This window comes from Ciona robusta, chromosome 5, assembly GCF_009617815.1.
Source record: "Ciona robusta chromosome 5, ASM961781v2".
Lineage (NCBI taxonomy): Eukaryota > Metazoa > Chordata > Ascidiacea > Phlebobranchia > Cionidae > Ciona > Ciona robusta.
The window spans coordinates 327785-354001 of NC_143239.1; the positions used below are offsets into that span (position 1 = coordinate 327785).

Below are 26217 nucleotides of genomic sequence, written 5' to 3' on the forward strand. Positions count from 1 at the left end.
TCCAATATTTAGGGGTAACACTAAAAGAGGGAAAAGGGAAAACAGGGAAAAGAGGGAAATCAACACTAAAAGAGGGAAATAGGGAAAAGAGGGAAAAAGGGAAAACTTGCATTTCTAAAAGAGGGGAAAAGGAAAAGAGGGAAAACAGGGAAATGCTGTTTAGTAAAAAAACGAGATTTTTTTTATATTTTATTTTATTTACTTAACTTTGATAATTATAAAAAAGGGAACAGCAGAAAATCAATACTAACATGCAAGGGAAAAGATGAAAAATAAAGAAAAGAGGGAAAAAAGGGGAAAAGAGGGAAAACAAGGAAAAGAGGGACGACAGGGGAAAACAGGGAAAAGAGAGAAAAGAGGGAAAACAACACTAAAAGAGGGGAAATCGGGAAAAGAGGGAAATCGGGAAAAGAGGGAAACAGGGAAAAGAGGGAAGACAGGGGAAAGAGGGAAAACAGGCGAAAATAGGGAAAACAACACTAAAAGAGGGAAATCGGGAAAAGAGGGGAAAACAGGAAAAAGAGGGAAAACAGGGAAAAGAGGGGAAACAGGGGAAAGAGGGAAGACAGTTTCCCCTTTTTTTCTCTTGTTTTCCCCTCTTAAAGATGAAAAATAAGGAAACAGGAAAAAGAGGGGAAAACTGTCTTCCCTCTTTCCCCTGTTTTCCCTCTTTTTCCTGTTTTCCCCTCTTTTCCCGATTTCCCTCTTTTAGTGTTGTTTTCCCTATTTTCGCCTGTTTTCCCTCTTTCCCCTCTTTTCTCTCTTTTCCCTGTTTTCCCTCTTTTCCCTGTTTTCGCATGTTTTCCCCTGTCGTCCCTCTTTTCCTTGTTTTCCCTCTTTTCCCTCTTTTCTTTATTTTTCATCTTTACCCTTGCATGTTGGTATTGATTTTCTGCTGTTCCCTTTTTTATAATTAATTATCAAAGTTAAGTAAATAAAATAAAATATAAAAAAATCTCGTTTTTTTACTAAACAGCAATTCCCTGTTTTCCCTCTTTTCCTTTTCCCCTCTTTTAGGAATGCAAGTTTTCCCTTTTTCCCTCTTTTCCCTATTTCCCTCTTTTAGTGTTGATTTCCCTCTTTTCCCTGTTTTCCCTTTTCCCTCTTTTAGTGTTACCCAATATTTAGAAACAATAATAAGCTTTAACGAGCGTTTTCTAAAGTCGTTATAATACTAACGAATAACTCTGTAATTAAATAAGGGTCCGTAAAAAGATTTTTTTTAAAATTTTGTCTGACAAAGTGTTCCATTTTCCCCCACCCCACTATATCTGTGCTCGAAAAACACTCAACCTCTACAGTAGAACAAACTAAAAGTGATCATGTAACGTCCAGAATATGTTGTAGACGACTTTCTTATCAAACCAAACGACAACATAGTCATTAACACAATACTAGTTCGGAAAAAAATAATATTTGAGCTAAACGGGTTGCTCTGTGTTCCGAATTCTTAAAAAAATCTACCACAAAAAAGACTAACTAATCACTAAGCCGGGCAGAAAAAAAAAGTACAACAAAAAAAATGTTCGACGAAAAGAGATCTATATTACCGTGCACAATTACCACAATTTGCAAAAGCGCTCCGCGTAAAAAATGTGGTTGCAAAACAGCAAATACGAAACCTATACCAAGGTGATCCTAGAATACATTCATTAGGGCTGAGCTCTCGTGACCGAGTAGGTTAGTTACTACCAAATTATGACTGAAACAGTCACTTGTGACTAAAAAGGCCAAGCACTTTTGTAACGTAAATTTATTATTAATACGCAAAATCCATGCAGTATATTAATGAACAACTAACATGCAATACCTGTAGCATTGTTTGTTTGTTTTTAGGAAATTTTGGCAACACACAACTCACTATTCACAAATCGTATTTACAACTTGCACATTATGAAATTTATAGAACATTAGTACAACAAGCATGCCTTAAAATAAATTAACTTTCTTTTTCATATCCATTCTTTTCCACTTTGGTTGGCGATAAAACTCCTCACGCGTCATGCAGAAAAGGTTTTCAAATTCTTTGATAGCCAGATGTCTCTGTAAACTTACTCTTACTTCTGGTAAACTAATGATTTATTTCCACTTACCTCTAGTTGGGTTCGATCAACTCCTCTTGGAAGTCTTCGATTTGTTGTAGCAAGTATGTGATAGGGAAATATCTGCAAAACATAACAAACTATAGTTCAGACACTACAAAGTGCTGTATAAAACCATTATTCTTTTGTTTAGCCTTAACATGAACATTTATAAGTAACGTTTTTAGGCACACATGTGCCCTTACAGAACCCTTTTTGTCAAACAAATATTTTTTCTTAAATCTTATTTTTTTACAACCAACGTCTTTCAAGTGCATTTCTTATCTAAAATTATATCATACTTAAAATTCTAAAACTAAACCACTTAATTATCGAATGATTAATTTCCTGCTTGACCGAAAAGAAATCCAAAATGTATGTAAAACCTTAATTAATTGATTCCACCTAATTTTTTTATACTAAACATAGTGTTATAAACTATAGTGTATAAAATCAACAATTTTGCTTCCTAAGCAAAGTAAACTTTTTTATTCAAAAACACATGTTCTTTAATAACAAGCTAATGGTGAAGTTTTACTGAATACGCGCAGGACACATAGTCAAAGATAAAAGTAGTATTGGACATAAGCATGGTATGCTGATGGCTTCTCACTGTTTAGTGTTGATTTGCAAACCTTTATTTTTCCAGTTATTTCAGGCATTGATTGGCCCTTTGTCATCTTATGTTCTTGATTGACCAAAATAAAAGTGCTATTCTCAAACTGATCTGTAAAACAAATATAACCAATTAAGCACAAGTACCCACCACAAGAAAGTAAATGGTTTAAAACGAATTCCCCTTCCCCCCATTATTACACACACTTTCTCTTTCAATCTTAATTCGTTAAATAAATACAACTGAAAATAGTTAATTTAAAATGTTTTGTAGGTTTAGCAGCTAGGATTTTATTTGACACTTGGTACTCCGGTAAAACCTTTACCCTTATTGTCATTGAGTGTCTTGCCCAAGGAGACACACTTCCAGAATGGTAGCATTGTCATAGTTATAGGTTTTTTGTTTCAAAGAATATCATACCAATAAAAATAGCACCACTAACCCTCATTCGAAGTAAAACTGCCATCGGCTTTAGTATCCTGTGAATAATTTACAATTTAAAATTTATGCAATTATATTTTATATGCAATTAAATTTGAATTAACAAACCTGTGACAGTAAATTTTGAAAACTTGTTCCGACTTCTCGAGCTTCTCTCAATGTTCGCGACGGAGCTGGATATTATCAATACTTTTATTTTAAATATAATGTTTTAAATCTACATTTTCATGAATACTTAAAATAACCTAAATTGTTAAGAATCGCATGGAAATATCACTAATGAAATTAAGGTCAATTTATTTTTTAAATATTTTTTTGTTAAAGAATAATAGTGGGCACTAACATGAGTGTATTGGACTGTTGTATCTTGGTTTTGAACAAAGTGGGTCATTTGCTCCAGGTGATCTTGAAGCTAATCTTGGATCCAATGTTTGACGTTCTTGCAAAGCTTCCAAATTGTCTTGTTCTTTTAAAACCATTTTTCCCAAACTACAGGGTAATTTCAAAACCTGTAAATGGTGCATTGAATGGTATTCACTTGGATCATGGTGACCTGATAGCACACTAGTGACCAAAGCCAATTTGCCTCAACAGTATGTATATAGAAAATGAAAATGACCTCACAGTTTTCTAGGATAACACAAAAACACTCCTCATCAACTAGATATTTGATAAAGCATTTATTACAAATACAATTTAGGTATTAGCAATCAAAAGAGAAATTAGTTTTTATAATCTCCATCCTGATTTCTATTAAAAAGATAAAATAAAATAAATATATATATATACATATTTATATGTTTATAATCAAATTAGCCCCATTTGCTGTGTGATATTCAATTTCTGCGTCATGTGTGCATTGAAAGCTGCAAGTGAGCACAGCTAGCTCCTTAGTGATTTGATAAACATCTTATACTCAAAATAAGTTACTGCCTTTGTGGTGCTGTTTGTTTGCAATGCAAACTTGAATTGCCTTTTAAATATTACAGCAAATTGCTTGGTCGGGAGATTTTAACTAAGCTGATTTTTTTTAAATGGGCCTTGAAAAACTCATGGTGTCAACTTGGTTGAAGAAAAAAGTGACTTGCACAAGGACACACACACACGGCAAGGGTGACAGCACCAAGCATTGAACCCGATATCCTTTGGTTACAATACAATAATGACTGACCCGTATATATAAAACACCCCTAAATATAAAACAACAATTACTTCTTCCTCATTTTTTCTTTTTCTCTGTTCTTTTCTCCTCTTCTCATTCTGCAATTGCTCAATGTCTTCCTTATCTTTCCAGTGTGAATACCAACCTAATTATTACAAAAAAAATAAAAAATCATATTTAAAACCAGTCCTACATCTATAAACAAACAAGTTGTACTTACACAAACACCAATCTGTTGCAGCACAAAGATAAAAAAGGGATAAGAAAGACAAAAGTAAACATATAGCTTACAAGTCAATAACATTTTTTAGTAAATTGATACATGGTAACAAATAAAGTATAAATGTTTTCGGTAATTGTACGTGAGGTAAAAAGTTGCAAACCAGGGAAAAATTAAATTTTGTGTATTGATAGATTTACTCAAATGTAATCTGAAGGTATCATCAAAGTTTCATAATAAGAAACAGCTTTTTAAAAAAAAGGTTTCAAAACCGAAAATTCAACCGCTGCTGGAGTAAAAAATAATTGGCAGTGATGTAATGCATGGGATTTCCCATAAGAAATAATTTCACTCAACTTTGATCGTTTCTAGTTTCTAAAATACTGAGGAAATTTAAGTTTTATTTCTGATTTGGTATAATAAATGCTTCTTCTTCAAGAATATATAAAAAAATTGTAAAATATAGACATTATGAAGTTTTAATTTTTAATTGAATATATCTACATAATATGCTAACTCGGCACTTTTTTCCCATTAATTAGTTTTAGCACTTTTTTATATTAAAATGTTTATTATGTCTAATAGTACCTGCTGTGGTTTTTTTATAAAAAAAGGTTGGTTCTCGTCTTAAAAAAAAAAAAAAAAATGCAAACTTTATTATGTTTTAATTTTGATTGAACCTAACTACATACCAGATTATGCTGACTTAGTATTTTCAAACCTAATGTTAAAGTTTGCATTTTTCTTTTTTTTTCTTTAATAGTTTATAAACTAGAAATGGTCAAAGTTTACTCATTTTTTATGGGAAATGCATTGTCAAAACAGTCGAACTTTTATTTTACTCCAGCATTTTTTACACGATTTTTTTAAGAAGCTATATTGCTTTGGCAAGCTTTTTGGTACTTTTAGGTTACATTTAAGCATTTTTATCAATACACTAATTTTTCATTTTTCGTTGGTATGCTCCTTTAAGTATCCCTGAGTTAAACATGTAGTGTATATAAAAGTTAAACTGATAAGCTTATTTGTATAACATACTATAAACAACATGCTTATAAAGTGCAGTTTTAAGATATGTATATTCTGTTGTATACAAAAACAAAAGATAAAAGAGTGTAATTAAATACAATGAAAAAATAGTATGTGTTCTTTCAAAAAGTCTTCCATGGAGTCACTGTTTGGGAATCACTGTTCTAGTGTAAATACAAATAGTAACACACCATACTTTTAGTTGATACAGCAAATGGTTGAATATTTGAATCATCAATTAATGAAGTTCTATCGATTCCAGTTTCCGGGTGGATGTTAGTGATTTGTCGTGAACCAACAACCATTTTTTGTTTTTCATTATCTAAAACTTCATTGATGTATTCTGTAAAAAAATCTTTATAATTTTAATTTATCATATAAATGATACATAATTGTGTTGATAATAAAAATTATATGGTACAAACTTCTGAAGCATAACAGCCCTATTTCCACAACTAGTTTGCTTTTTATACTGAAACCTAAGAAACCATTGTGTTTATAAAACTCATAAATATTTAAAACTAACAAAAAATAAGTAAAGGAAAATTGTCCCTCGACTGTATGGAGACTTTTATTAATTATTCAGGATGCGTCTGCACAACATGGGAAAGCAAAGGATATTTTGACACTGTGCACAGGAATATCACATACAAATTAAACCTGCATTGGTTTTAATCATTTTGTTATATCATATATTAAAAAAAGTTTACATTAATTTTATCTCAGGAAGTACAAACCTGGATGATGGAAATGTGTTGGTGGCTTAACAATACAAGGGGAACAAACTTCTATGTTGCTTGTATTATTCTCATTGTCTCCACTTTCACCAGAATACTTAAACGAAGAGTTCTAAAAGCATTCATTATGTTCGATATTATCCTTTTTATGTAGTAAACACTCATCAATGGTAACCTGTTCGGCTGAATTGTTATTTATCTCCAATGTGTTCTCAACTGCAAGTAATTCTGAAAACAATTTAACCTTAAATTTTATACTTACTTGAAAATTTTACTTACCACCAGCTTCCGGTTTCATTGTTTGCTTCTTTATAATTTTTATTTCAATGACTTTATACAGTGGCTAGCATCGATTGGTCCTGTATATGGCAATAAAAACTTAGGAGCAAAACGACTGAACAACTTTTCAAGTACCACTTTAAATCTCAACCCCTTACCATTAACCTTACTTACCCTACTGCGTTGCAGGAAACATATTTCAACTACATTGCATTCTCTTTCACTGGTGTATTCAATATGGAAAATAAATTACAATCTTACTCAATGCACTTATTGATTAGTTTTAGTAAAATGATTAAATTAAAAAGAAAAAACCCATGCCAAAGGGAAGCATCATCGGAGGCAATCCTAACAACTTTATCTGAGTTTCACTGCTAGCAGTTTCACTTTGCTTACAAAGCTCATGAATTAATTATGCTTGGCGTACCAACCATAAATAACTGCACGAAACCTTCTTTGTAGAAACATAAAGACAAATCAATATCTTGGTCAAATATTTTGATATTTTAAATCTAATCTAATCTTGTTTGTCTGCACAAGTGTCAATCCTTAAATTAATACAAACCACCTGTGACAACACAATTATAATTCTGATTCAATTTGAAAGACACAGAATTTAATAATATATAACAACGAACATGCCTTTTAAAACACTGAGTGTTAACATTAAACATAATTGAAATTCCTATTTCATAACGCTTATGTAAAGCAGTGTTAATGCAATACCATCAGTATAAAATGTTGGTACTATTAGTTTTGTTTTCTTAATAAGCACTAGAAATAAAAAAGTTTAAAGTGTATGATCATTTTATCACATTATATGGATCTATGAGGCGTACTTGCCCTGGTCGAATAAACATAGCAACCATAGATATCAAATAAAATTTACTAATCTTTCCTCTACAGCATAATACAAAGATGCACAAAAGAGGTTATCAGAACTGCAGCATTTTTCTGTGCACAGCTCGATGTTTGTCCTCTTCATACTCACGCTTGCCCACCCACATCTTCTTAAAGGTGTCGAGTGAAGCAAGAATTGACCCCCTGCCATATTTATAATTATGTAGACTTGTTCTATTAGCCACCACCAGTAAAGTGGGCTTACCCAATCCATGTTGAATAAAGTCTCTCCTGTGCAGCTAACATTCTTATTTTCACATCTTTTGGTGCTTGTCGTTTAATATCACTTAATAACCGATCACCAAAACCTATTTTATGTTGATAGTTGCAATTAAAAATATATATATATATAACTAATATGTTAACAGTTTTAACACTTTCGATGCCATCTTAAAGGGACATAACACTGAAAAATGAAAATTTGTGTATTGATGGAAATGCTAAAATGGTATGTAAAGGTACAACAAAGTTTCAAACAACAAAACAGCTTCTAAAATATTTGTGTGATAAAAACGCTGAAGTAAAAGAAATGAATTAGGATTTCCCATTAAAAAAACTTTTCTGTAGTTTTCAAACTACTGAAGAAAATTAAAAAAAAAAACAGATTTGGTTCAATTGAATACCGCATAAAAGTTCAATTGAATACCTCATAAAAGTTCAATTGAATACCTCATAAAGCATTCATTATAACATTCATTATATCGGTTTTCTTTAGTAGTTCAGAAACTAGAAACGCCCAAATTTAAGTTGTTTTTTTATGGGAAGTCCATTGTCTTATGGTCTATTTTTTACTCCAGCAGATTGAATTTGCCATTTTAACACATATTTTTCACTTTGCTGAATGAGTGTAATTTAATAATAGTGATTGTAAGTTTCGGCCTGTTGAAAATGTAAATAAATTTAAAATCAGACATCATTGGGTGTCCAATTGTTTAAAATCAATGGGTACCAAAAGTGTTAATTGCTTGAACTAATGTGATTTATTATCGATACATGGCAGATGTGGGGTAGCTCAAGCATTCCTATTTCATTTACATCATGCTCACTTATATGTTATAAATTATACTTGTTTTTTTATAGAGCAGCAAACTCTTGATCTGTCTAATAATACATGCTGGTAGCAGTATCAAACACACTGCCACTGCGTTATATAAATTGCTTAAACAAACCTTTAAACAAAGTTGATCCACCAGCAAGAAGAATATTTTGATAAAGTGTCCTCCTTAAATCCATGTCACATTTCTGTATGCTATTAGTCACAACCTCATGAACACCTAAACACTCTTCACCAATAAGATCTGGTTGAAATAAAACTTCAGGAGCTCTGAACTTTGCCAATCCAATCTGAAAGTGATAACACAGGTGTCATACACACTCAAAGTGGTCTAATGCAAGGTTTATATGATGGAGTCATAGATGACAAAATTGGCCAGGTTTCCATTTTCCAGTAAAACTACATAAAAAGTAAAGAATAAACCAAAATACTTCAATGCTGTTGCCGTCAGGTAATGAATAAAGTTTCTTTTCATTTTCAAGACCTTCTTCTTTGCTTGGGTTTTGAGACAAATAACAAGCTTTCTGTAAAACAGGTTTATAAAGTCTGAGTGTGGTACCAACATGCTGTAATGCAGGATTGTGGGGGTCTTTAGCATGCAGCCCTTGAGGCAATATTCTAAGGCTAAAATGTGGCTGAGATTTATATTAATACTTTAATAATATATATATATTAATATTGGAAAAAACTTACACTAATGTCAACCCATTTAGTGTTTAGCAAACAATAAATAGTGCAATTTTACAAATTCTTAATTAGTACATTAGGCGTACTAGTAATGTAAGTGGAGGCTGTAAGTAGAGAACTAAAGATTGCAGATCATAATATCAAAGAAAAGAAATTGTTATGGAGAGCACAAGAATATATCAAGAAAAGTGGGAAGAGAGGTATTTTGTTTGTGAGTGTTATAAAAATGTCCAGTATCTTATTTTTTGAACAAATATTGCTGTCCAAAGAAATATCTATAACTGCAACATTTGGATAGAAAGTTGTCTTAATTAAAGATATTAATTGATAAAACAGAGAAACTTGTTCAAGTTCCCTAATATGAACAAAGCAAGCGAATTTTGTTTCAAACAAATTTAGCCATGAGTAAAATACTTGCATATTCCTTATGTCTTTTCGACGAAGAAATATTTGAAAAGCAGCCCTTGGCTAACTTTCATTTAAATACCCCTTCTAAAGTAACTACAGATCCGCACCAATAAAATTATCAACACTTTAACCATATATATAACATTCAGTGTACAGCACATTCAATAAAAATTACACAACACACAAAAACAAAATTTTTGTAGAAGTAACAAACATTAATACATTAGTTACTTCACCTCTTTGATTGTCTTCACAATTTCTTTTTCTGCAGAAGTTTTGAAGTTGAAACCTTCTTTCCGCAACAATAATTGTAAATACCTGGAAAACATGAAATGCATAAATTTAATTTATTCCATTACAGTTATAGAAATAAGAAGGAAAGAATACTTGGTTACATCTCTTCCAGCAATATCAGTTCTAATGATTGAGTGTGGAAGTGAGAAGCCTTCGTATATCGGCACAGCATGAGTGACACCATCACCTGCATCGAGTACCAAGCCCGTAATCTTTCCCGCTGAATATCTGACAATGTTATTTATGCATTAATATATTTATTGTCATGCATGAACTGGTTAGCATGTCTGCCTCGAGCACAGGTGAATCTGCATTATGTTATAACAAGCACCAGGTTTGTCTAGAAGGTATTTATACAAAACGGTGGCTTCTAGATTGAAATCATATTATTACCGTATAAATGGAAGTGGCCGGTAAGGTTTATGTCCCTTATTCACGCAAAGACCGAAACGTAAAATAAGGTTATTGCCGCTACAAGCTAGCACATGTAAAAGTTAAACACGGGATCACGTTTTACTGCTAAATCGTACCCTGGTATGTAATACAGATACAGTTTATAACTTTTAGTAACTATAACTATAATCAATTTTGTAGTATCACCACAGACAATGTTGTAAATTAAAGACTTTCATTTCTCTATGTTTGAAAGGTCTGGGTATGCCTGTTAACTTGGACATCACACTACTGTCTACTAGAAGACACACATTGTGCTAGACCACTTCTAAACTTACAAAGATAAAACAGCTTGAATGGAAACAAAGAATGCCGGAACATTAAAAGTTTCAAAGAATATTTCAGCTGCACGTTCTCTGTTGCGACGAGGGTTAAGTGGAGCCTCAGTAAGTAGAACTGGATGTTCCTCTGGAAAAGTTTGAAGTTCGTTCTTAGAATAAACATACTGCCATATTCTCTCCATATCATTCCAATCCGTAACAATTCCATGCTGTAAGATAGAAAAATTGAGTTTATTTATAATTCTTGCATAAACAAGCCAAAATTACCTCCATAGGATATCTTATATTTAAGAGACCTCTATGTTCCTGAGCTTTTGGTCCAATGAATATATCGCCCTCAAGTGCTCCGGCCATCACCCTCACATGCTTCGGTCGTCCAATACTGAAATTATTTAAAAGATTTAGTTTAAACAAGTTTACTAAAGACATTTAAAGCAATCATTTTAGGATTTTATTTAAATAAGAAACTGACAATGCCAATTATGCGAACTAAAACTATCAGGCGCGCCTATTTCTTAAATATCTGGGGTATGCGGAGCGCATCTGTGCATTAACTATGACGTCATATACGTCATTATATACATGCGCATTATATTTTTTTGGCAGGTATTCGCAACACAAACTTTGCACTACCTTTCTCATAGCTGCATATAAATTTAATGTAATTTGCCCAACCTAAATATGTTCCAGAAGTATAACTGCTTTATATTTACAATGTTTTCCTTAACCATGCAGCATGTTTATTACGAAATAGTAGGGATTCACACGTGAATTCATTGCGTCACAATAGCGATTGTCTGGCCTGGTAATTGATAACGACACAATAGCAATTCACGCGTTGATAGTTTGCGTCATAATACCGATTGTCCCCTAGGTTATTTTGCCAAGAGTCAATAAACTGACTTGTGTGGGTAAAATTATTTTTTCCTATAAATATAAATTGATTTGAAATTCTAGATTCGAAATAAAGTATTCTAGGATATCCTAGAATACCTAATTATTCTGTAATGTGCATCCCTAAAACAGTGTCACCTTTTTTGTCACAGCGCCAGACAAATAGACTGGAAAACATGAAAGCCTATAAATCATGAAAACACATAAAAACAAACACATCAAAAGAAATGGCTTATTGATTATTCAAACTTACTAATTTGGGAAATATGATTTTGGAACTTGTTCACCTGCAAAGCCCGCTTTCACCATTCCAGATCCCTGGAAAATTATTTAGTTTATTAAATGAACAAGAATTTAGGAGTAATCTAAGATACTTATAATTGGTGCTGGTGAATAATCCTCCCCCCCCCCAACATTCTGCTATGTAGCAGAGGATTCATCACTATCCACTACTGCCTTTTTTTAATTCAGTATATATATATATATCAGAAAATCTGCTCCCGTTTCAAATTGAACTTATTGTGTTAAATTTTCAACTAAATGTTTTAGTTCACTGTTCAGTAAGCAATATTGGCAGAATTATTTTATCTTGTTGAACCTAATAATTGCATTATTATTATTATTAATCACATGCTGTACAGAGATACTATAGTACAACAACCATAGTTTTATCAGTTTAAAAGATTCTACCATGGAAATTAGATAAGTTACGACTTATTATCCGAATTTCACTCTCTTTTTTCACAAGTGGGCGCTCTTATTAAATTTTAAATTTTGAAAAAATACACAAAGAAACACTTTAAATTGGTAATAAGTGTAAAACAAATTACTTAAATACTGAAAATTCCTTTATAAATATATAAAATACTAGTAAGAACATCTTTCCCAAATTAGGTAGGTTATATACGCTCTTTTGATATGTTTACTATCGTCGGCTCTGTGGTGTAATGGTTAGCGCGCCGTCTTTTATACCCTCTTTGTTTCGTTCTTACTGGGTTCGAGTCCCGCACAGTGCAATACTTTTTTTAAACTTTTTTTGTGTGATTAGCACGAGTTATGGGTTGGGGGTTAGGGGTTAGAGGTTAGGGGTTAGGGGTTAGGGGTTAGGGGTTAGGGGTTAGGGGTTAGGTGTGTGTAAACTGTAAAACTAACTGTTAGTAAACGATTTTTTATAAAATATTGAAATACTATACCAATACACGTTTTATTTGTCACAAAAACGACGTTTTTTAAAAGTCCCCAGAAAATAATAATAAAAAAATGAGCGCCCACTTGTGAAAAAAGAGAGTGAAATTCGGATAATAAGTCGTATGTATTAGATATATATATATTGACTTATTAAAACATCAATTTCACAAGATGGCCAACTATAACACCACGTTAATCTTTAACACCAACGCAGACACATTGGTGTAGCAAAAATTTTACTGGTCACCAGCTAAAGGAATATCAGTTTGTCTTACGCAACTTACATTATCAATAACGACGGGTTGGTTTGTAATAATATCATAGGAATCCATCAGTAACCGATCAATGTGTGACAGCCTTCTCTTGATAAAAATACAACTCCTTAAACACTAATCAGTTAAATATTAAAATATCGAGAATTTCCACATGTGATTCAGAATCACACTTTAAATTTACAACAATCTCGGCAAAGTTTACTTTAAATTGTAACTTTGACAAAAAATAAAATTAAGGACAACTAAGTGCTGCCAAATTAAAATTGGTTAAACTCGAAAAGATCGTAAAAAACAGGAGAGCCAAGATCTAATAAATTAAAACTTACATTATGAAAATATTAATAATAATTTAATTTGTCTCTTTGATTACGGTAGCAAAGACTTATATTTATTTTAAACAAAGAAAGAATATAGCGTCAAAATAACAGTTGTTAAAACACGCTTACGGTTAAAAATATATTTACATTTATTTGGAAAAAAATAAGCGTGGTCGCTACACCTACCAAGCAACTAAACTGGCCTATGAAAACTTGAATAGTTGGTGTAGTTTTAATTAAAAAAAAACAGATAAATCTACTTAAAACCACTGTGCGCCGCCTATCTTTTACAATGAAGTACAAGCGAAATGGGGACAGAGTTGCCGGTCACGTGAATAGAAAAAAGAATATGTATAGTAGAGTGAGGGAATATGGGACACCTTTAGCACATAATATCCAAATATCCTGATCTTGTTTTAAACAATTAACAATGGTCTATGGGAGTCGTGAGGATATAGTTTTATAATTCTTTGAATGTTCTTTGTTTACTACCAAATGGGGCGAGAAAACAGAACGAAAAGGTGTCCCATCTTCCCCCACCCTACTATATCACGGTTTTAGGCAGTTGCGCGTTCTACTCTTTTTTATTTCTGTGACCTGGACATGTTGTGGAGTCGTACTGTTCTATATAAAGGAGTCGGATTTCTGTTAAGCGGGGTGCAGTTATACGAGCACGGGACACGTGAAGGCCGAATGGTTCATAGCGGAGTACGGCAGGTGGAATCCGGGAACCGCATCTGCGCCGCTTCCTTCCGACCACAGTGCTGCTACTGTTATTATTTATATTTCAGAAAACCTTTGCAACCGAAATCGAAGATACAGATATAAGTATTATTATCTGCTCCCAGCAGACGCTTTAAACGTTAGGCCAACATATTAAAATACAGGAGGAGTCGTTTTTTGCCCTACTGCTATAGTTTTAACATGATACCTATAGTATGTTATAACACGGCTTACTAAAGTTCTCTCAAGTGTCCCGTCTTCCCCCATTGTACTATATCTTTAGTACGCCATGGGTATACTAACAGTTATAGTATAAAGAATCGTATTGAGCGAAGAACAATGGGTATTTTTAGAACATTTATTAACAATTATTGTGACCCCTACCTACTTTATTCATCTACACACCTCAGTATTTCTGACAAAACTAAACCAAATTTTATGAGACAAATTTAAACCGTACGAAATATTTTACCTCGTTTTATTTAACTACGATACTGGATTGTTTTTTTGCAACCAATAAAATTTTGGTAGTTTCATTATCATTGAGCGGCATTTAAAATAAGCATATTACTATTATGCCTTTTTAAGTCGTTGAAAAAATGTTGTATTTGTTTAACATCGAATTTTAATACTTAACAACAGTAACCGCCTTTGTCGTACACTTTTTTTTGTTTTTGTCTAATATCAAATAGGTAAGCTACCTTTAAAAGTGTGTTTAAAAATAAGATCCGTCTTTGCTTCAGACCCGTTTTCCCCTATCCTACTTTATATTATAATTTTTGAAATATTGGGCAACATATGCCTATGGGGCCGATCTTATTCCACTCTACAATTTAAATAAACGATTTGATTTTAAATGGGAGATGTGATAAATTGGATGTGAAAATTGAGATGTGCGAAAATGAAATGACAAGAACAACTGCTCAACGAAAAAAGATCTGTTATTCTACTAACAATTGTTATAACATTCCAAAGCATAATTTTATTAACAGAAAATATTGTGCAAAATTTCATGCAGTCGAAACGACATTTAATGGTGAAACTTTAACACATGATATGAATTAGAGTGCCTACCTATCCGCAGAGAATGGTAATTATATTACAACACAGTGCAAAGCAATCAAAGGCACAATCGGTTTAAGATTATGATGTAATACTTGCACCGTTAAACCAGCACCAACATTTGTGTATCGTGTGTTAGCAGCGCTTCCTCAAGCGGCAACAAGGGAAGACAATTACAGACAGTCTTATTGTACTGCATTGTGGTAAAACACTGCATGTTAAGGCTTTTATAAGCTTTTAGTAGAAGCTAAAAAATAAAAAAAAAAAACATAAAACTATTACCATCACTTATTAACAGTTTAAAAAAATGATTATTTGAGAATTAAAGCAAGAAATAGCATAAATATCAATTGCATGACAACATTTGGTTGTATATGACAGGAACTGCATTCAGTATCTTGATTCTGTGATGTAACAATCATTATTATAAAGTATCAGGAGTTATTTTCAACCAACAAAGTATTTACCTCAGGAAGACTTTTTACATCAAAACATTCACTCGGTGGAGCTCGATACCTGTTTTTAAATGTTTTTTAAAGCAGAACGATAATGAAATTAACGATAAACCCCAAAAACTTTTATGTGTATGTTAAGTGCACCTCTAATTGTTTCCTTATTTAAAGAGACATACCAATAAAAAAAAGGAAATTTGTGTATAGATAGAAATGCACAAATGATATGAAAGGGTAACAACAAAGTTTTAAACAACGAAATGGCTTTTAAAAGAAAGTTTTAAAACCGCAAATTCAACCCACAAATTCAAAGAATAAAAAAAAGTCAGCAGCGCGACAATGCATAAGATTTCCCAAAAGAACAAGCGTCACTCAACTTTGACCGTTTCTAGTTTTAAACTACTTTTTTTAACTTAAATTTTATTTCAGATTGAATACAATAAATGCTTCTTCTTTGTGAATATATATAAAAAGTAAAACATAGATTTTATTGTGTTTAGTTTAGTTTATCTATTTAACATAGCTACATACTCGACTGACTCAAAAACTTTTTTCCCCGATTAGTTAATTTTCACACATTTTATATTGAACAAATAAATAAATAAATAAATATTAAAATGTTCATTATGTCTCACTGGTACCTACTGTATCATTTTCTTTATAAAAAAAAATCAGTTTTTCGTTTTAATAATTAAGTTTGAAGAATTGCTGAGACAGCATATTCTGGAATGCCTTATAGGTTCATTTGAAAATTTAAAAAAACATAATAAAGTTTCTATTGTAACTTTTATCTGCATTCACAAATAAGAAGCATTTTTTATACCAAAATTGAAATAAAATTTGATTTCACAAGATTATTTATAAAAGTTATTTCGTCTTTGGAAACTTTGGTGGTAGCATTTCTATCTATGTACATTTTTTCAATTTTTGTTGGTACGCCACTTTAGTTTTGATTAGTTGTATAACTGCCAATTCTGTTTTATAAGTGGTAGTACACATTCAGTTTGTAATCGTCTCATGAAATTTACTTGATTAGTTGAACCTCCCTTCAGATTTTGGTATTAATTCCTAATTACACTTAATGAGCAGGCAAGTACCTGTCCTTACTACAAGGTATTTCATCTCGAACTTCAAAATGAAGTTCTTCAGGTTGAATTGGTTGAAAGCAGAAGTTATTTTCATCACAGCATTGTGCTCCTGTATCCACCACCACCATTATTAAATTGGAGTTTGGAATCCTTGAAGCTTGATAGGTCCTGTAACAAGATTTGGCAGCTTGTGTCAACCCCAAATGTATTAAGTCTGAACAATAGCCATCAGACTCCAACCCCCTATCTACAAAACTCCAAACCGTCAACTTTAATGTTTTGTTTTCAATTAGTGAGTGAAAACAAATTGTGGAGTAATTTACCTGTTCCAATGTTCTAGGCACTCAACGCTCCCCTCCTGTGGAAATACTTGATTTCCAAAGTGAAAAATAGTTTTTCGAACTATGCAATGCTGCAATTCAACACTTGGTGTTGTAATTTCATTGAAATTGAACTCAACCGTTGTTAGTGCTGATGCAGATGTAATTGTGATGTATACAAAGGTTTGTAAGACAAACCATATACTCGATGCTAACCACTTAACTGCAAAAAAAATACTTCAATGAGGTATAAGGAATAAACATATTTGCTTTGCATATGGTAAACAAATCTTTACATCACAGGTTTCTAGAGTAAGCCATATTAGCATATATATACTATAGCAAAATTACACATCAGTAAAATGGTGTTTAAAACACTTGATGGGAGAAAGTACCAGTGGAAATAATTCTATTATAAACCACAAGCCATTCTTACATATTTTTAGTATATTGGTGATAAAAACATAATTTCTTGCTGCTGCATTTCCATCAACTGCATCACTTTTGCACACCATCTGGTGGTCATCTATTTGAACTTGAGCGTAAACTCTGTCACGCACCAGTGCTTTCATTAGGTCACCATCAATTAAGCCGAAGAATTGTCCAACTCTTGATGAATGTTGATCCTGATTGGTGATCATTAACAATCCACCATCATCAAGAACAACACACATTCTCTCCTGTAAAAATCCTTAGTCAATAGTTTACATAAATTGAAACGATGTTATATATGATATAGTAGGGTGGGGGAAGATGGGACACTTTGTCAGACGAGACTCTTTTTTAATTTTCTTTTTACGGACTCCCATTTAATGATAATCCGGAAAATAAGGTTACAGAATTATTCGACAATATTATCACGACTTTATAAAACGCCCGTCAAAGCTGATTACTGTTTTTAAATATTAAAAAATATGTAAAATAGAAACAGTATACTTTGAACAGGTAAAAAAATGCGAAATAGTAAGGTGCTATTTTTTAATGCTCGCTAAATCATAGTAAAGCCAATGATTTTTTTTAGTTTGCGTGTGCGAACGATTAAACTAGTTTCATAGCTTCATAAAACATCCATGAATATTTCGTACAGTTTGATTTTGTCTCATAAAACTAGTTTTAGTTATGTAAAAAAACACTGAGATATAAGCATAAAGAAAATAGGCAGGGGTCAATATGACTTTAATTTGAGATAAAAACAACAAAAAAATATCGGTTTAACGTTATATATATGAAGTTTACATGGCAGAGAAACTAGCACAGCCTGTTAAACTCGGTGGGTTAACTACAAGTTGCAGAATACTGCTAATGTAAATATATTTCAATTTAGAGTCCCATCTTTCCCCACATTGTAGTTTTGTATGTTTTCATTGCCAAACTTTAAAAGAATTGCTTTTAATTTAGTAATTTATACCTCAGGGGATATTCAACTATAAGATAATGATATAATAAAAAGATAATATTTTGAAAATATATTCGAAATTTGGTCATTTGCACTTGGTGATAATTTATAAGAAGTGGCTTGTGCCAAAAACAGATTAGTAATACCAAATTTGAAGCAAAAATAAAAACTTCATCAATAATTATAATCAATTTTTTGTTATTACAAGTTCATATACACTTGTTGGATACAATATTTATCCATTGATGTTCGAACATTACCCATTGTCGTTCAAACAATACCAATTGTTATGCAATAATATAATGTATAGGTAACATGTTAAAAACTATAGCAGTAAGTCGGGGTAGGGCAAGAAAAAGAATGTTTAGACTTAATTTTAAAAGGTTACAGTATTATTTCCTGTTATTTACGTATATTATATTTATAAATACACTTAATAATCAAAATTAACAAGATTTTAAACTGTCCCATCTTATCCTGTGTGTTTTCGAGTTTGTAAAATTTCACTTGTTGTGCGGAAAGTTAAATAACTCCTCGTGCGATTTATTATATTTTATTAAATTGGTGTCAATTAATAAAGGAATAATGGTACTAATTCGTGGTATTACCAAAAAAACGTCATCTATTTTGATTTTGGAAATATTTGGCAATATGTGCTTAAGTGTCCTATCTTCCCCCATTGTACTATACCTATTTATATAAATAGCTGCTATATGACATATACTAGTAATCAAATTTACATGTTTTGGTTGTTCACTTGTATATTACAACATAAATGGTGTATATGACTAACCTGTGCCCAACAGTTATACGACCAATCACAGTTTTGACCGATGCACTGAAATATAATCTCTGTCATTTATGTGATCTATTTATATCCAATACTAACATGCACCTGTTGTGAAGAGATGTTAAACAGTTGTTGCTTGAGTAGTTCATGGTCAAGCACAGCACCTGTTACAGCTGGAACTATATGTGGTGTAGTTGGTATACGAAGGGCTTGCGATGCAACAATCACGTGTTGTGACTGCAAACACAACATTCAACAATATTAGTTGAATGAATGTAACTTGTTTATCCTAATGTGGCAACAAAGGTCATTATAAGACGAGTGTTCTGTTTTTTACAACTAATGTTGGCTTGCAAAATACCACTTTTAACTTGTACTTTTAACTTGTAGAAGCAATTGCTATAAAGTGTTCTGCCCAAGAACAAATACGCCCACTAACAGTAGTGAGGTCAAAGTTGTTTAATAAGTTATCTTACATTTGTCTGTGTGATGGTAAAAGGGGTGGTCATGTTAAACACGGCTGCTGTGCTGCTTGAAGGTGTGGTTGTCACATCATCCATGGACATAGTTACAAGTTTCATGATTGTGTAGGTGGTGAAAGGGGGATCAACGTGTAACGAACGTTTAAAAAAATCTTTCGATGTTGGCTCAGAAAGGAGTTCTTCGATTTCCTATACATGGTTTTGCATAAATTTAATAAACATGTGAACGAGGGTATTGTGACATTTAAATATATAAATTATCCATGTAGCCTATTTCTTATCCACAAGTGCCAAACTCCTGTGTTTTATATTTGAATTGATGGGGACTAGAACTTAGAATATTATATCAGTAGGTAACACAAGTAAGTGAAATATAAAATAAGAAAAAAAGTTGAAAACCTTGTGATAGGAAGATGAGATATGTTTGACACGCATGACTGAGGGAAGTGAATCCGAAGCAACGAACACAGACAGCACAGTTTGGGAATCGGTAAAATGATTCTTCCAATACGAAATCGCTAATCTTCGAGTCACTGAACCATGAAGTAGAAGATCATCGAAGCGTGACTTGCTCACTTCACCTGTATTATTTCATTTTGATGTAATTTTCAAATTTAATGAAATTTAATGTTTAACCTTCAGCACATAAAGTCTCTCGGGTAACATCAGACATTAAAATATCTGCTGAAACCTTGGTTATTTGATTGGTTGAACGACAGGTTTGATCTGCTGGGATTCTGTAAAATATGAACTCATAAATTGTTCAAAGCTTAGCACGGTCATTACTTGATGCATTGCAAGCCGTAAACAAAACTTTTGATGTTTGTTTCATTGAATAGAATTGATTCAAAAGTAATCCTTCGTTGTTCAACAACTGCACCTGAATCCAATTGATTCAATTGACGAAGAGGAAAGGATATTCCACCACTAGAGTGAAGCAAAGATCAATGAAGTGTGTGATGTCATAGAGCATAGGTTAATCAATAATTCAAGACACTTTCACCGTTGTTAACCCACAAACCAGAAGAATGCATATTCAGTTGCCACATTCACCAATAAACCTTCCACAATCCCAACAACTTTACACACCATCAAGTTTAACAACTATATCATAAACAATCTGTGTCAGACTTACCTAAACAATGAATCTTGAACAGGTGAGATTGAATAAATTGATTCTTCATTATTAATATGTTGTCCGTCCATGGACACCAACATGTCAATCACATGGAAATCTTCTGTTATTCTTTTAATCATTTTCTTCCTTATCTGTTGTTTACAAATATTTTGAAACAAATAATTTGGATACCAGTGATATAAATTAGACACAGCTTTTCTGACAAATCTTATTCAGGTCATAGTTTTAGAAGTTCTAAACCAGTTGTGAACTTTTAAAAGAAAACAAATTTACCCGATAAGCGATTTTAGATTTATATTAGAGGCATATAGCAAAAATATAAGCAGCAACAGTTTATTACCTGAGTTATATTGGTCGCTATGGCAACATCTGAAATATCCACTGTCACTGGATCATTAAGTCGACCCTATGATGACACAACAATATTATAATGACAAGGCAATTTAAAGAATACCAGTAACACCTGTTTTAGCTTTGGGTGATGGAACAGGAATCCATTGTTGTCAACTCCAAATGAATAAACATTTGATCCAAACTGTGAAAAGTTGTTTATCAGAAAATAACTATTATAAACTTACTTACCTGCTGGACCACGATAAAACAATAATATTAAATAAATGATGAGTGGGGGGGAATGCTGGCGAGTAAAACCTCTTACAGTATGTTGTTACTAATTAAAATCAATTAAATTAATATATTGATAAGAATTGTACATAACCACATGAAAAAAATAATTCAATTAAATAAGGTAGGGGTGGTTAAATTGGATCTACTTTAATAAAAGTGAACCACTTTATTGAACCATCATTTAATTTATGACTCCACACTAATCCACTTAATGTTGATTGTATTGATTGTTGAAACACTTTATGACATCATAAATATTTTACCAGTTTCAAAATAATTGAAAGCTATCACCTCTGATACATCAAGTGCTTGCTGTACATCATCGTGTAAAATATCTGTCCCTACAATAGCAGAGACTGCTAACTTTCTTTCAGCAGTGACATCATCAATATAATCTTCATATATTGGCCTTGTTACGGTCATCACCGACCCGATACTCCCAATATGATCAATATATGGTAAAGTCCATTTATTAGTTTTCCTGATAAATAGATATGAAATGTTTTTTTTTAATAGCAAAGTAGGAATACATTATATTTTCTAAACTCTAATTGTATAACAAATACAAACTTTTGATTAAACGCAAGTGGACGTCCAAGTTTGGAAAGGTATTTTCTTGTTTGTAGATTGGTGGCGCTATATGAAGGTATCGCCGTAAATTCACCACGATTGTTGCACGCCATTTGTTTTAAAGTTGTTGTACTTGAAAATGGTTTTCCCACTGAGTATGTAAATACTCGCACCTTATAATAAACTCAGTTAATAAACTCAGAAAAATGATTTTATAATTTTGAAGATTTTAACAAAAAGAGTATACATATGCGTTGAAAATGTGGTTGTCGAATTTTTAAAAAGGACGTTTTTACAAAGCTAACTGTATACAATCAGTTTTACAGCTACCAAGAAAATCAACAAAGGTTCTGTGAGTATAAAATGTTTAGAACTACTGATTATCAACATCTAATAAATATGAAATGTTTATACAGGTTACTGGATTTTAGTGTTTAAGCTACAGTGTATTATACTTAATAAAATATTCATGGAATATTTGTAAACAGTAAAGTAACACCTCTTTGTCAAGATTCCACTTCTTGAACACTTGACTGGGGTAAGCTGCCCCACCATCAGTAAACAGGAGGATGGCTGAGTTGCAACCTGCTCTTATTGGCCGATGTGTCGTGTTTAAAGAATTTGATTGGGTGAGAATTTTGAACGCAAAATCAAAGCCTTTCTCAAACGCAGATGAGTTATGAACTGTTAAATTACTTAACCATCCTGCTGCCATCTATAAGTTGGACAAATGCTTTATATTTTTACCTACTTCACCACATTACTTCAAGCTACCTGTTTATGTTTGGGAGTTGCTTGCATGAGGTTCGGACACGATGGTTGCAAGAATTTAGGTTCATTATTGAAAACAAAAATGTTAAAAAAATCGTTTTCTGTTAAAGTTGACATTAATTTTTTAACAGATGTTTGTATCAGGCTTAATGTTATTCCAATGATACTTCCACTTGTATCTATCATAATTAGAACATCCTTAGGAGAGGTCATGCCCTGCAACAATAAAAACAAATTATAGGTTTATATATAACTTACGTATTCTTTTTAGGCTAATTTTGTTTTATTTATGTCTACACTTTTATTTATTTCTTAAATCCGGATATTGGGTATCATTATACCTTAACAAACCAGGAGACTTTTGTGACGTCATGGAGATCATGATACAAACATTGTGTGTTCCACGGCTTGGCTGGAAAGTAGCGAAACACTCCAGTATTAGTTCCAACGAACATCCACCGAGTACCAGATGAACAAAGTTTTTCTTTAAATTTCATGTCAAGATTTTGCGTCCATGCAATGTCATTCAACACTTGCCACCCTACACAGATTTACATTAAATTCCGAATACAGTGTACAATACTTTCGCATTGCTTAAAAGTGGTGCAAATGCTCTGATTAACCAAGTGCAGTAATGGGTGAAGGGTTGATGGCATTCGAAAATATAATTCCTGGTCTGTATTTAAAATACATAACACTTCTTTGTTTGATTATTTGCATCGCCCACCATAAAAGCAGTTACCAAACAAATAGATAACTGAGTTCCGTTTAAGTAAAAAACATGAAAACAGTGTATCATAAAACACAGACACACAAACAAAGTAATAAGATGAAAGATGGTGCCATATAATGTATAAATATACATAATTATGTGAAAAAAACTACCAATGCTAATTAAAGTTATGTCAATTGTCAACAAACCATCTTTAATAAATAATATTCAAGTAAATGTAAAAAAACAATTCTTATTTAAGAAAAAACAAGGCTTACTTTCTAAACAATAAAGAAAAACTGAACTAAGCGAAACTTATTTTCTGCTCAAATGAGCTTGTATTGCATAATTGATGTTAACCTATATCATATGATGTCAGGCATGGTGTATTGATTTGCTTTACTAAACTTTCACAACTGGTGTGTTCAAAACAATACATTATATCTATTCCATTATATACACATGAAACAACAGTTCGAATATAAAATGTATTAGACTTTAAAGTATCTTTGCTTAAGTGTGGTTTTACTATTAAGCCACTTTAAAGAAAGAACAGATAAACAAATCCCAGTTAAAAATGGTCATATTACCTTCATTGTAAACTTCAAGCGGGATATGAACAGCACTCGTATGTAAAGAAACATTTTGTCCAAGGAATAGCTCACTTCTTTCAAAGCCACCTGGTGGTTGGTAGCAATCTTCAGGTAGATATCCCTTCGGCAGTTGTAGACCACAATTACATTTCGCATTGAAATAAAACTTTGATTGGTTTTGTTTTACCAATTCATTGAACAAAACAGAATCATTTGACTCTTTATTGTAGAAGCGGATGTCTTGATTCTAATATTACAAATTATTACTTTAAATCTGCTTTGCATTGTTTACTTCATATTATTATTGACAATATGTAATATTTTCAAAATACTAACCGTTAGACGTATTGAATTATTGAACGAACGTTTGATTTCTTCACCTTCAGCAGCAATATCCTGAACAACAGGAGAATTTGTGTTTAGCACCGCTCACCTATATACAGTCCTTAAAACTCAATGTAAAGTGTTTAAACAACCACAAACATTGAATTAAGTTGTTCACAAACAAAGACTGAGCTAAATCGATCAAAATTTGTATAAAAGTAAAAAAAAAGTTATGAACATATACCAGGCATATAAAAAGTTGCCTAAGTAAATCAATGTTAGAATTATTACCGTATGTTGAAAACGAATTTTACATTGTGGAATTTGAAATATAATTATACATATAAATATATTTTTAAAAAATCATAATTTGATTAAGTTCTGGCCACACTTAAGCCCGCTTTGCAGAACACACCTTGCACATACTAGCTGCATGTAAACTTACCATTATTGTCGTTTCAGCTTGTTTTAGTATTTCCTGTAAACTTTCTAACTTAAGTTTCAAAATGTTGGAAGGTTCAATTCTTTTAATAACAGGATGATAGGATTCATAAACCTAAAATTAAAAATAAAATACTTTATGCAAAATTTGCTGGTAAAACAAAGTAATACAAAGTAAAACAACAAACCAGTTTCAGTTGACTTAATAAAGTTTCATTTTCAACCATACCAACATTGATTTGTTGAGCATATCTTTTTGTCAACTCGTCCAACCTAGTAAACAAATGTTGAATAAAGGAAGCCTCACCACTTTTACTCATACAAATAATTTAACTCAGGACTGAAATAAATAGCGGTTTTCAAGTAAACTCTACTAGGCAAAAATTCTTTAAAGCTCCGAAAAATAAATTATGGAACTTTTTCACATGTAAATTGTTCACATTTGTTGTTATCCCGCACAACAATTTGGAACAGACAGATCTGTGCCTATCCACATTAAATGTTTAAGTAATAAGCTAAATTGTAACACAATCATTTTCATTTATTCATTTATTCAAGCAATCATTTCTTGTACAGTGAAGCCATGTTAAATTTTTGCTCAACAAAGTTTGTGATATCTGCAACTGCTTGCAGTTTTAAAGGAAAACTACAACTTTTAATTTTGTTTATCAACAAAAATTTACAAACTTATTTACCAGAGTAATGTGGAGGTGGAATGACACTTTTGGAACAAAGTAATTGCCACCACAAAGATTACGACAAACTTCATTGTTTTAAATCATTTCCATTAAAATTTAGAACATTTTACTTCCTGAAAGTATGGTATATCTATACAATACTACAGCACACTGCCCTTTAGAGGTGTAGTGTGGTTATGAGTTATAGATTAAACATAAGGTACGCAAATGCAAGCAGTGCAAAATAAAAAACAATCTCAGTTGTTTTAGGTTTTAAACCAGGAGTCAACTATAGCTGTTACTAAATTCTTATAGAAAAGATTATAGGAGTGGGGAAATGGTGCTAGTGACGATTGACGAATCTTTCCACCACCGTATTTGCTAACTACTAACCCCTAACTACTAATCCCTATAACCACTAACCTCTTAACCTTCAACCTCTAACACTTTCAACAGCCTATTCTGTTTTGTACCAGAAGATTCTTCACTAGTGCCAAAAAAAACAGTAATAAAACGAGTTAAGCGGTTATTTATTAAACAAAATTTTGGTCATAACACATTCTTTGAGATTAATTTATTTCTTTGCGACGAAAGTAACCGTCCAAATTTAAGACAGTTGACCGGCACCCTACACTAACAGAAACGGGTGGCCTACAGCCCTACAGTACATGCGTACTGTTTGTCTCACTCACTCACTGACTGACTGACTGGATGCTTACAGCTGTTCGTACAGTG

The 26217-nt window shown here is 32.2% G+C and overlaps 3 protein-coding genes across 5 annotated transcripts; all 3 read right to left on the minus strand.

Annotated features, from left to right (window-relative positions):
• Positions 1–1735: 1735 nt before the first annotated feature.
• LOC149735247 (dematin-like) lies at positions 1736–6986 on the minus strand. 3 transcript variants are annotated; one of them, XM_089878523.1, is made up of 12 exons: positions 6569–6986; positions 6462–6514; positions 6287–6398; positions 5746–5892; positions 4521–4532; positions 4351–4445; positions 3482–3647; positions 3247–3311; positions 3140–3176; positions 2717–2808; positions 2094–2165; positions 1736–2043 (listed from the first exon to the last, which is right to left on the minus strand). In XM_089878523.1, exons 1-12 carry the CDS (start codon positions 6582–6584, stop codon positions 1930–1932), a joined length of 981 nt encoding a protein of 326 aa, XP_089734649.1. In that variant the 5' UTR covers positions 6585–6986; the 3' UTR covers positions 1736–1929. The 3 variants fall into 3 exon arrangements, with proteins under 3 accessions (XP_089734649.1, XP_089734647.1, XP_089734650.1); XM_089878521.1 differs by having other exon boundaries at positions 6566–6986; XM_089878524.1 differs by lacking the exon at positions 4521–4532 and having other exon boundaries at positions 6566–6986.
• Positions 6987–7134: 148 nt separating this feature from the next.
• On the minus strand, positions 7135–13226 carry LOC149735248 (alpha-centractin-like). The gene is made up of 10 exons (XM_089878519.1): positions 13009–13226; positions 11790–11854; positions 10910–11024; positions 10640–10851; positions 10002–10136; positions 9851–9932; positions 8951–9043; positions 8635–8809; positions 7671–7773; positions 7135–7609 (listed from the first exon to the last, which is right to left on the minus strand). Exons 1-10 carry the CDS (start codon positions 13054–13056, stop codon positions 7501–7503), a joined length of 1137 nt encoding a protein of 378 aa, XP_089734645.1. The 5' UTR covers positions 13057–13226; the 3' UTR covers positions 7135–7500.
• A 1736-nt stretch (positions 13227–14962) lies between these two features.
• LOC149735249 (voltage-dependent calcium channel subunit alpha-2/delta-1-like) lies at positions 14963–26157 on the minus strand. Its single transcript, XM_089878508.1, has 24 exons — positions 25501–26157; positions 24994–25078; positions 24810–24920; positions 24377–24436; positions 24038–24287; positions 23077–23276; positions 22739–22951; positions 22464–22679; positions 21965–22137; positions 21686–21875; positions 21231–21302; positions 21108–21173; positions 20765–20898; positions 20416–20556; positions 20266–20366; positions 20029–20210; positions 19624–19818; positions 19253–19384; positions 19151–19195; positions 17398–17641; positions 16965–17184; positions 16651–16809; positions 15569–15617; positions 14963–15505 (listed from the first exon to the last, which is right to left on the minus strand). Exons 1-24 carry the CDS (start codon positions 25572–25574, stop codon positions 15413–15415), a joined length of 3405 nt encoding a protein of 1134 aa, XP_089734634.1. The 5' UTR covers positions 25575–26157; the 3' UTR covers positions 14963–15412.
• Positions 26158–26217: the final 60 nt, after the last annotated feature.

Excerpts from the sequence above, each read along its gene's own strand:
- LOC149735247 (XM_089878521.1), bottom strand. Across the intron at positions 5,893-6,286 it reads AACACATTTCCATCATCCAG|AATACATCAATGAAGTTTTA; the intron begins GTTTGTACTTCC and ends ATTTTTTTACAG. Across the intron at positions 2,166-2,716 it reads AAATAACTGGAAAAATAAAG|ATATTTCCCTATCACATACT; the intron begins GTTTGCAAATCA and ends TATGTTTTGCAG.
- LOC149735249 (XM_089878508.1), bottom strand. The coding sequence starts at position 25,574 with ATGAAGTTTGTCGTAATCTTTGTGGTGGCAATTACTTTGTTCCAAAAG. Across the intron at positions 19,385-19,623 it reads TTACCATCACACAGACAAAT|TCACAACACGTGATTGTTGC; the intron begins GTAAGATAACTT and ends TTGTGTTTGCAG. Across the intron at positions 15,506-15,568 it reads ATGTAAAAAGTCTTCCTGAG|AATCAAGATACTGAATGCAG; the intron begins GTAAATACTTTG and ends GTTACATCACAG.
- LOC149735248 (XM_089878519.1), bottom strand. The coding sequence starts at position 13,056 with ATGGATTCCTATGATATTATTACAAACCAACCCGTCGTTATTGATAAT. Across the intron at positions 10,852-10,909 it reads ATATAAGATATCCTATGGAG|CATGGAATTGTTACGGATTG; the intron begins GTAATTTTGGCT and ends TCTATCTTACAG. Across the intron at positions 9,044-9,850 it reads TTGTGAAGACAATCAAAGAG|AAAGCTTGTTATTTGTCTCA; the intron begins GTGAAGTAACTA and ends CCTGTTTTACAG.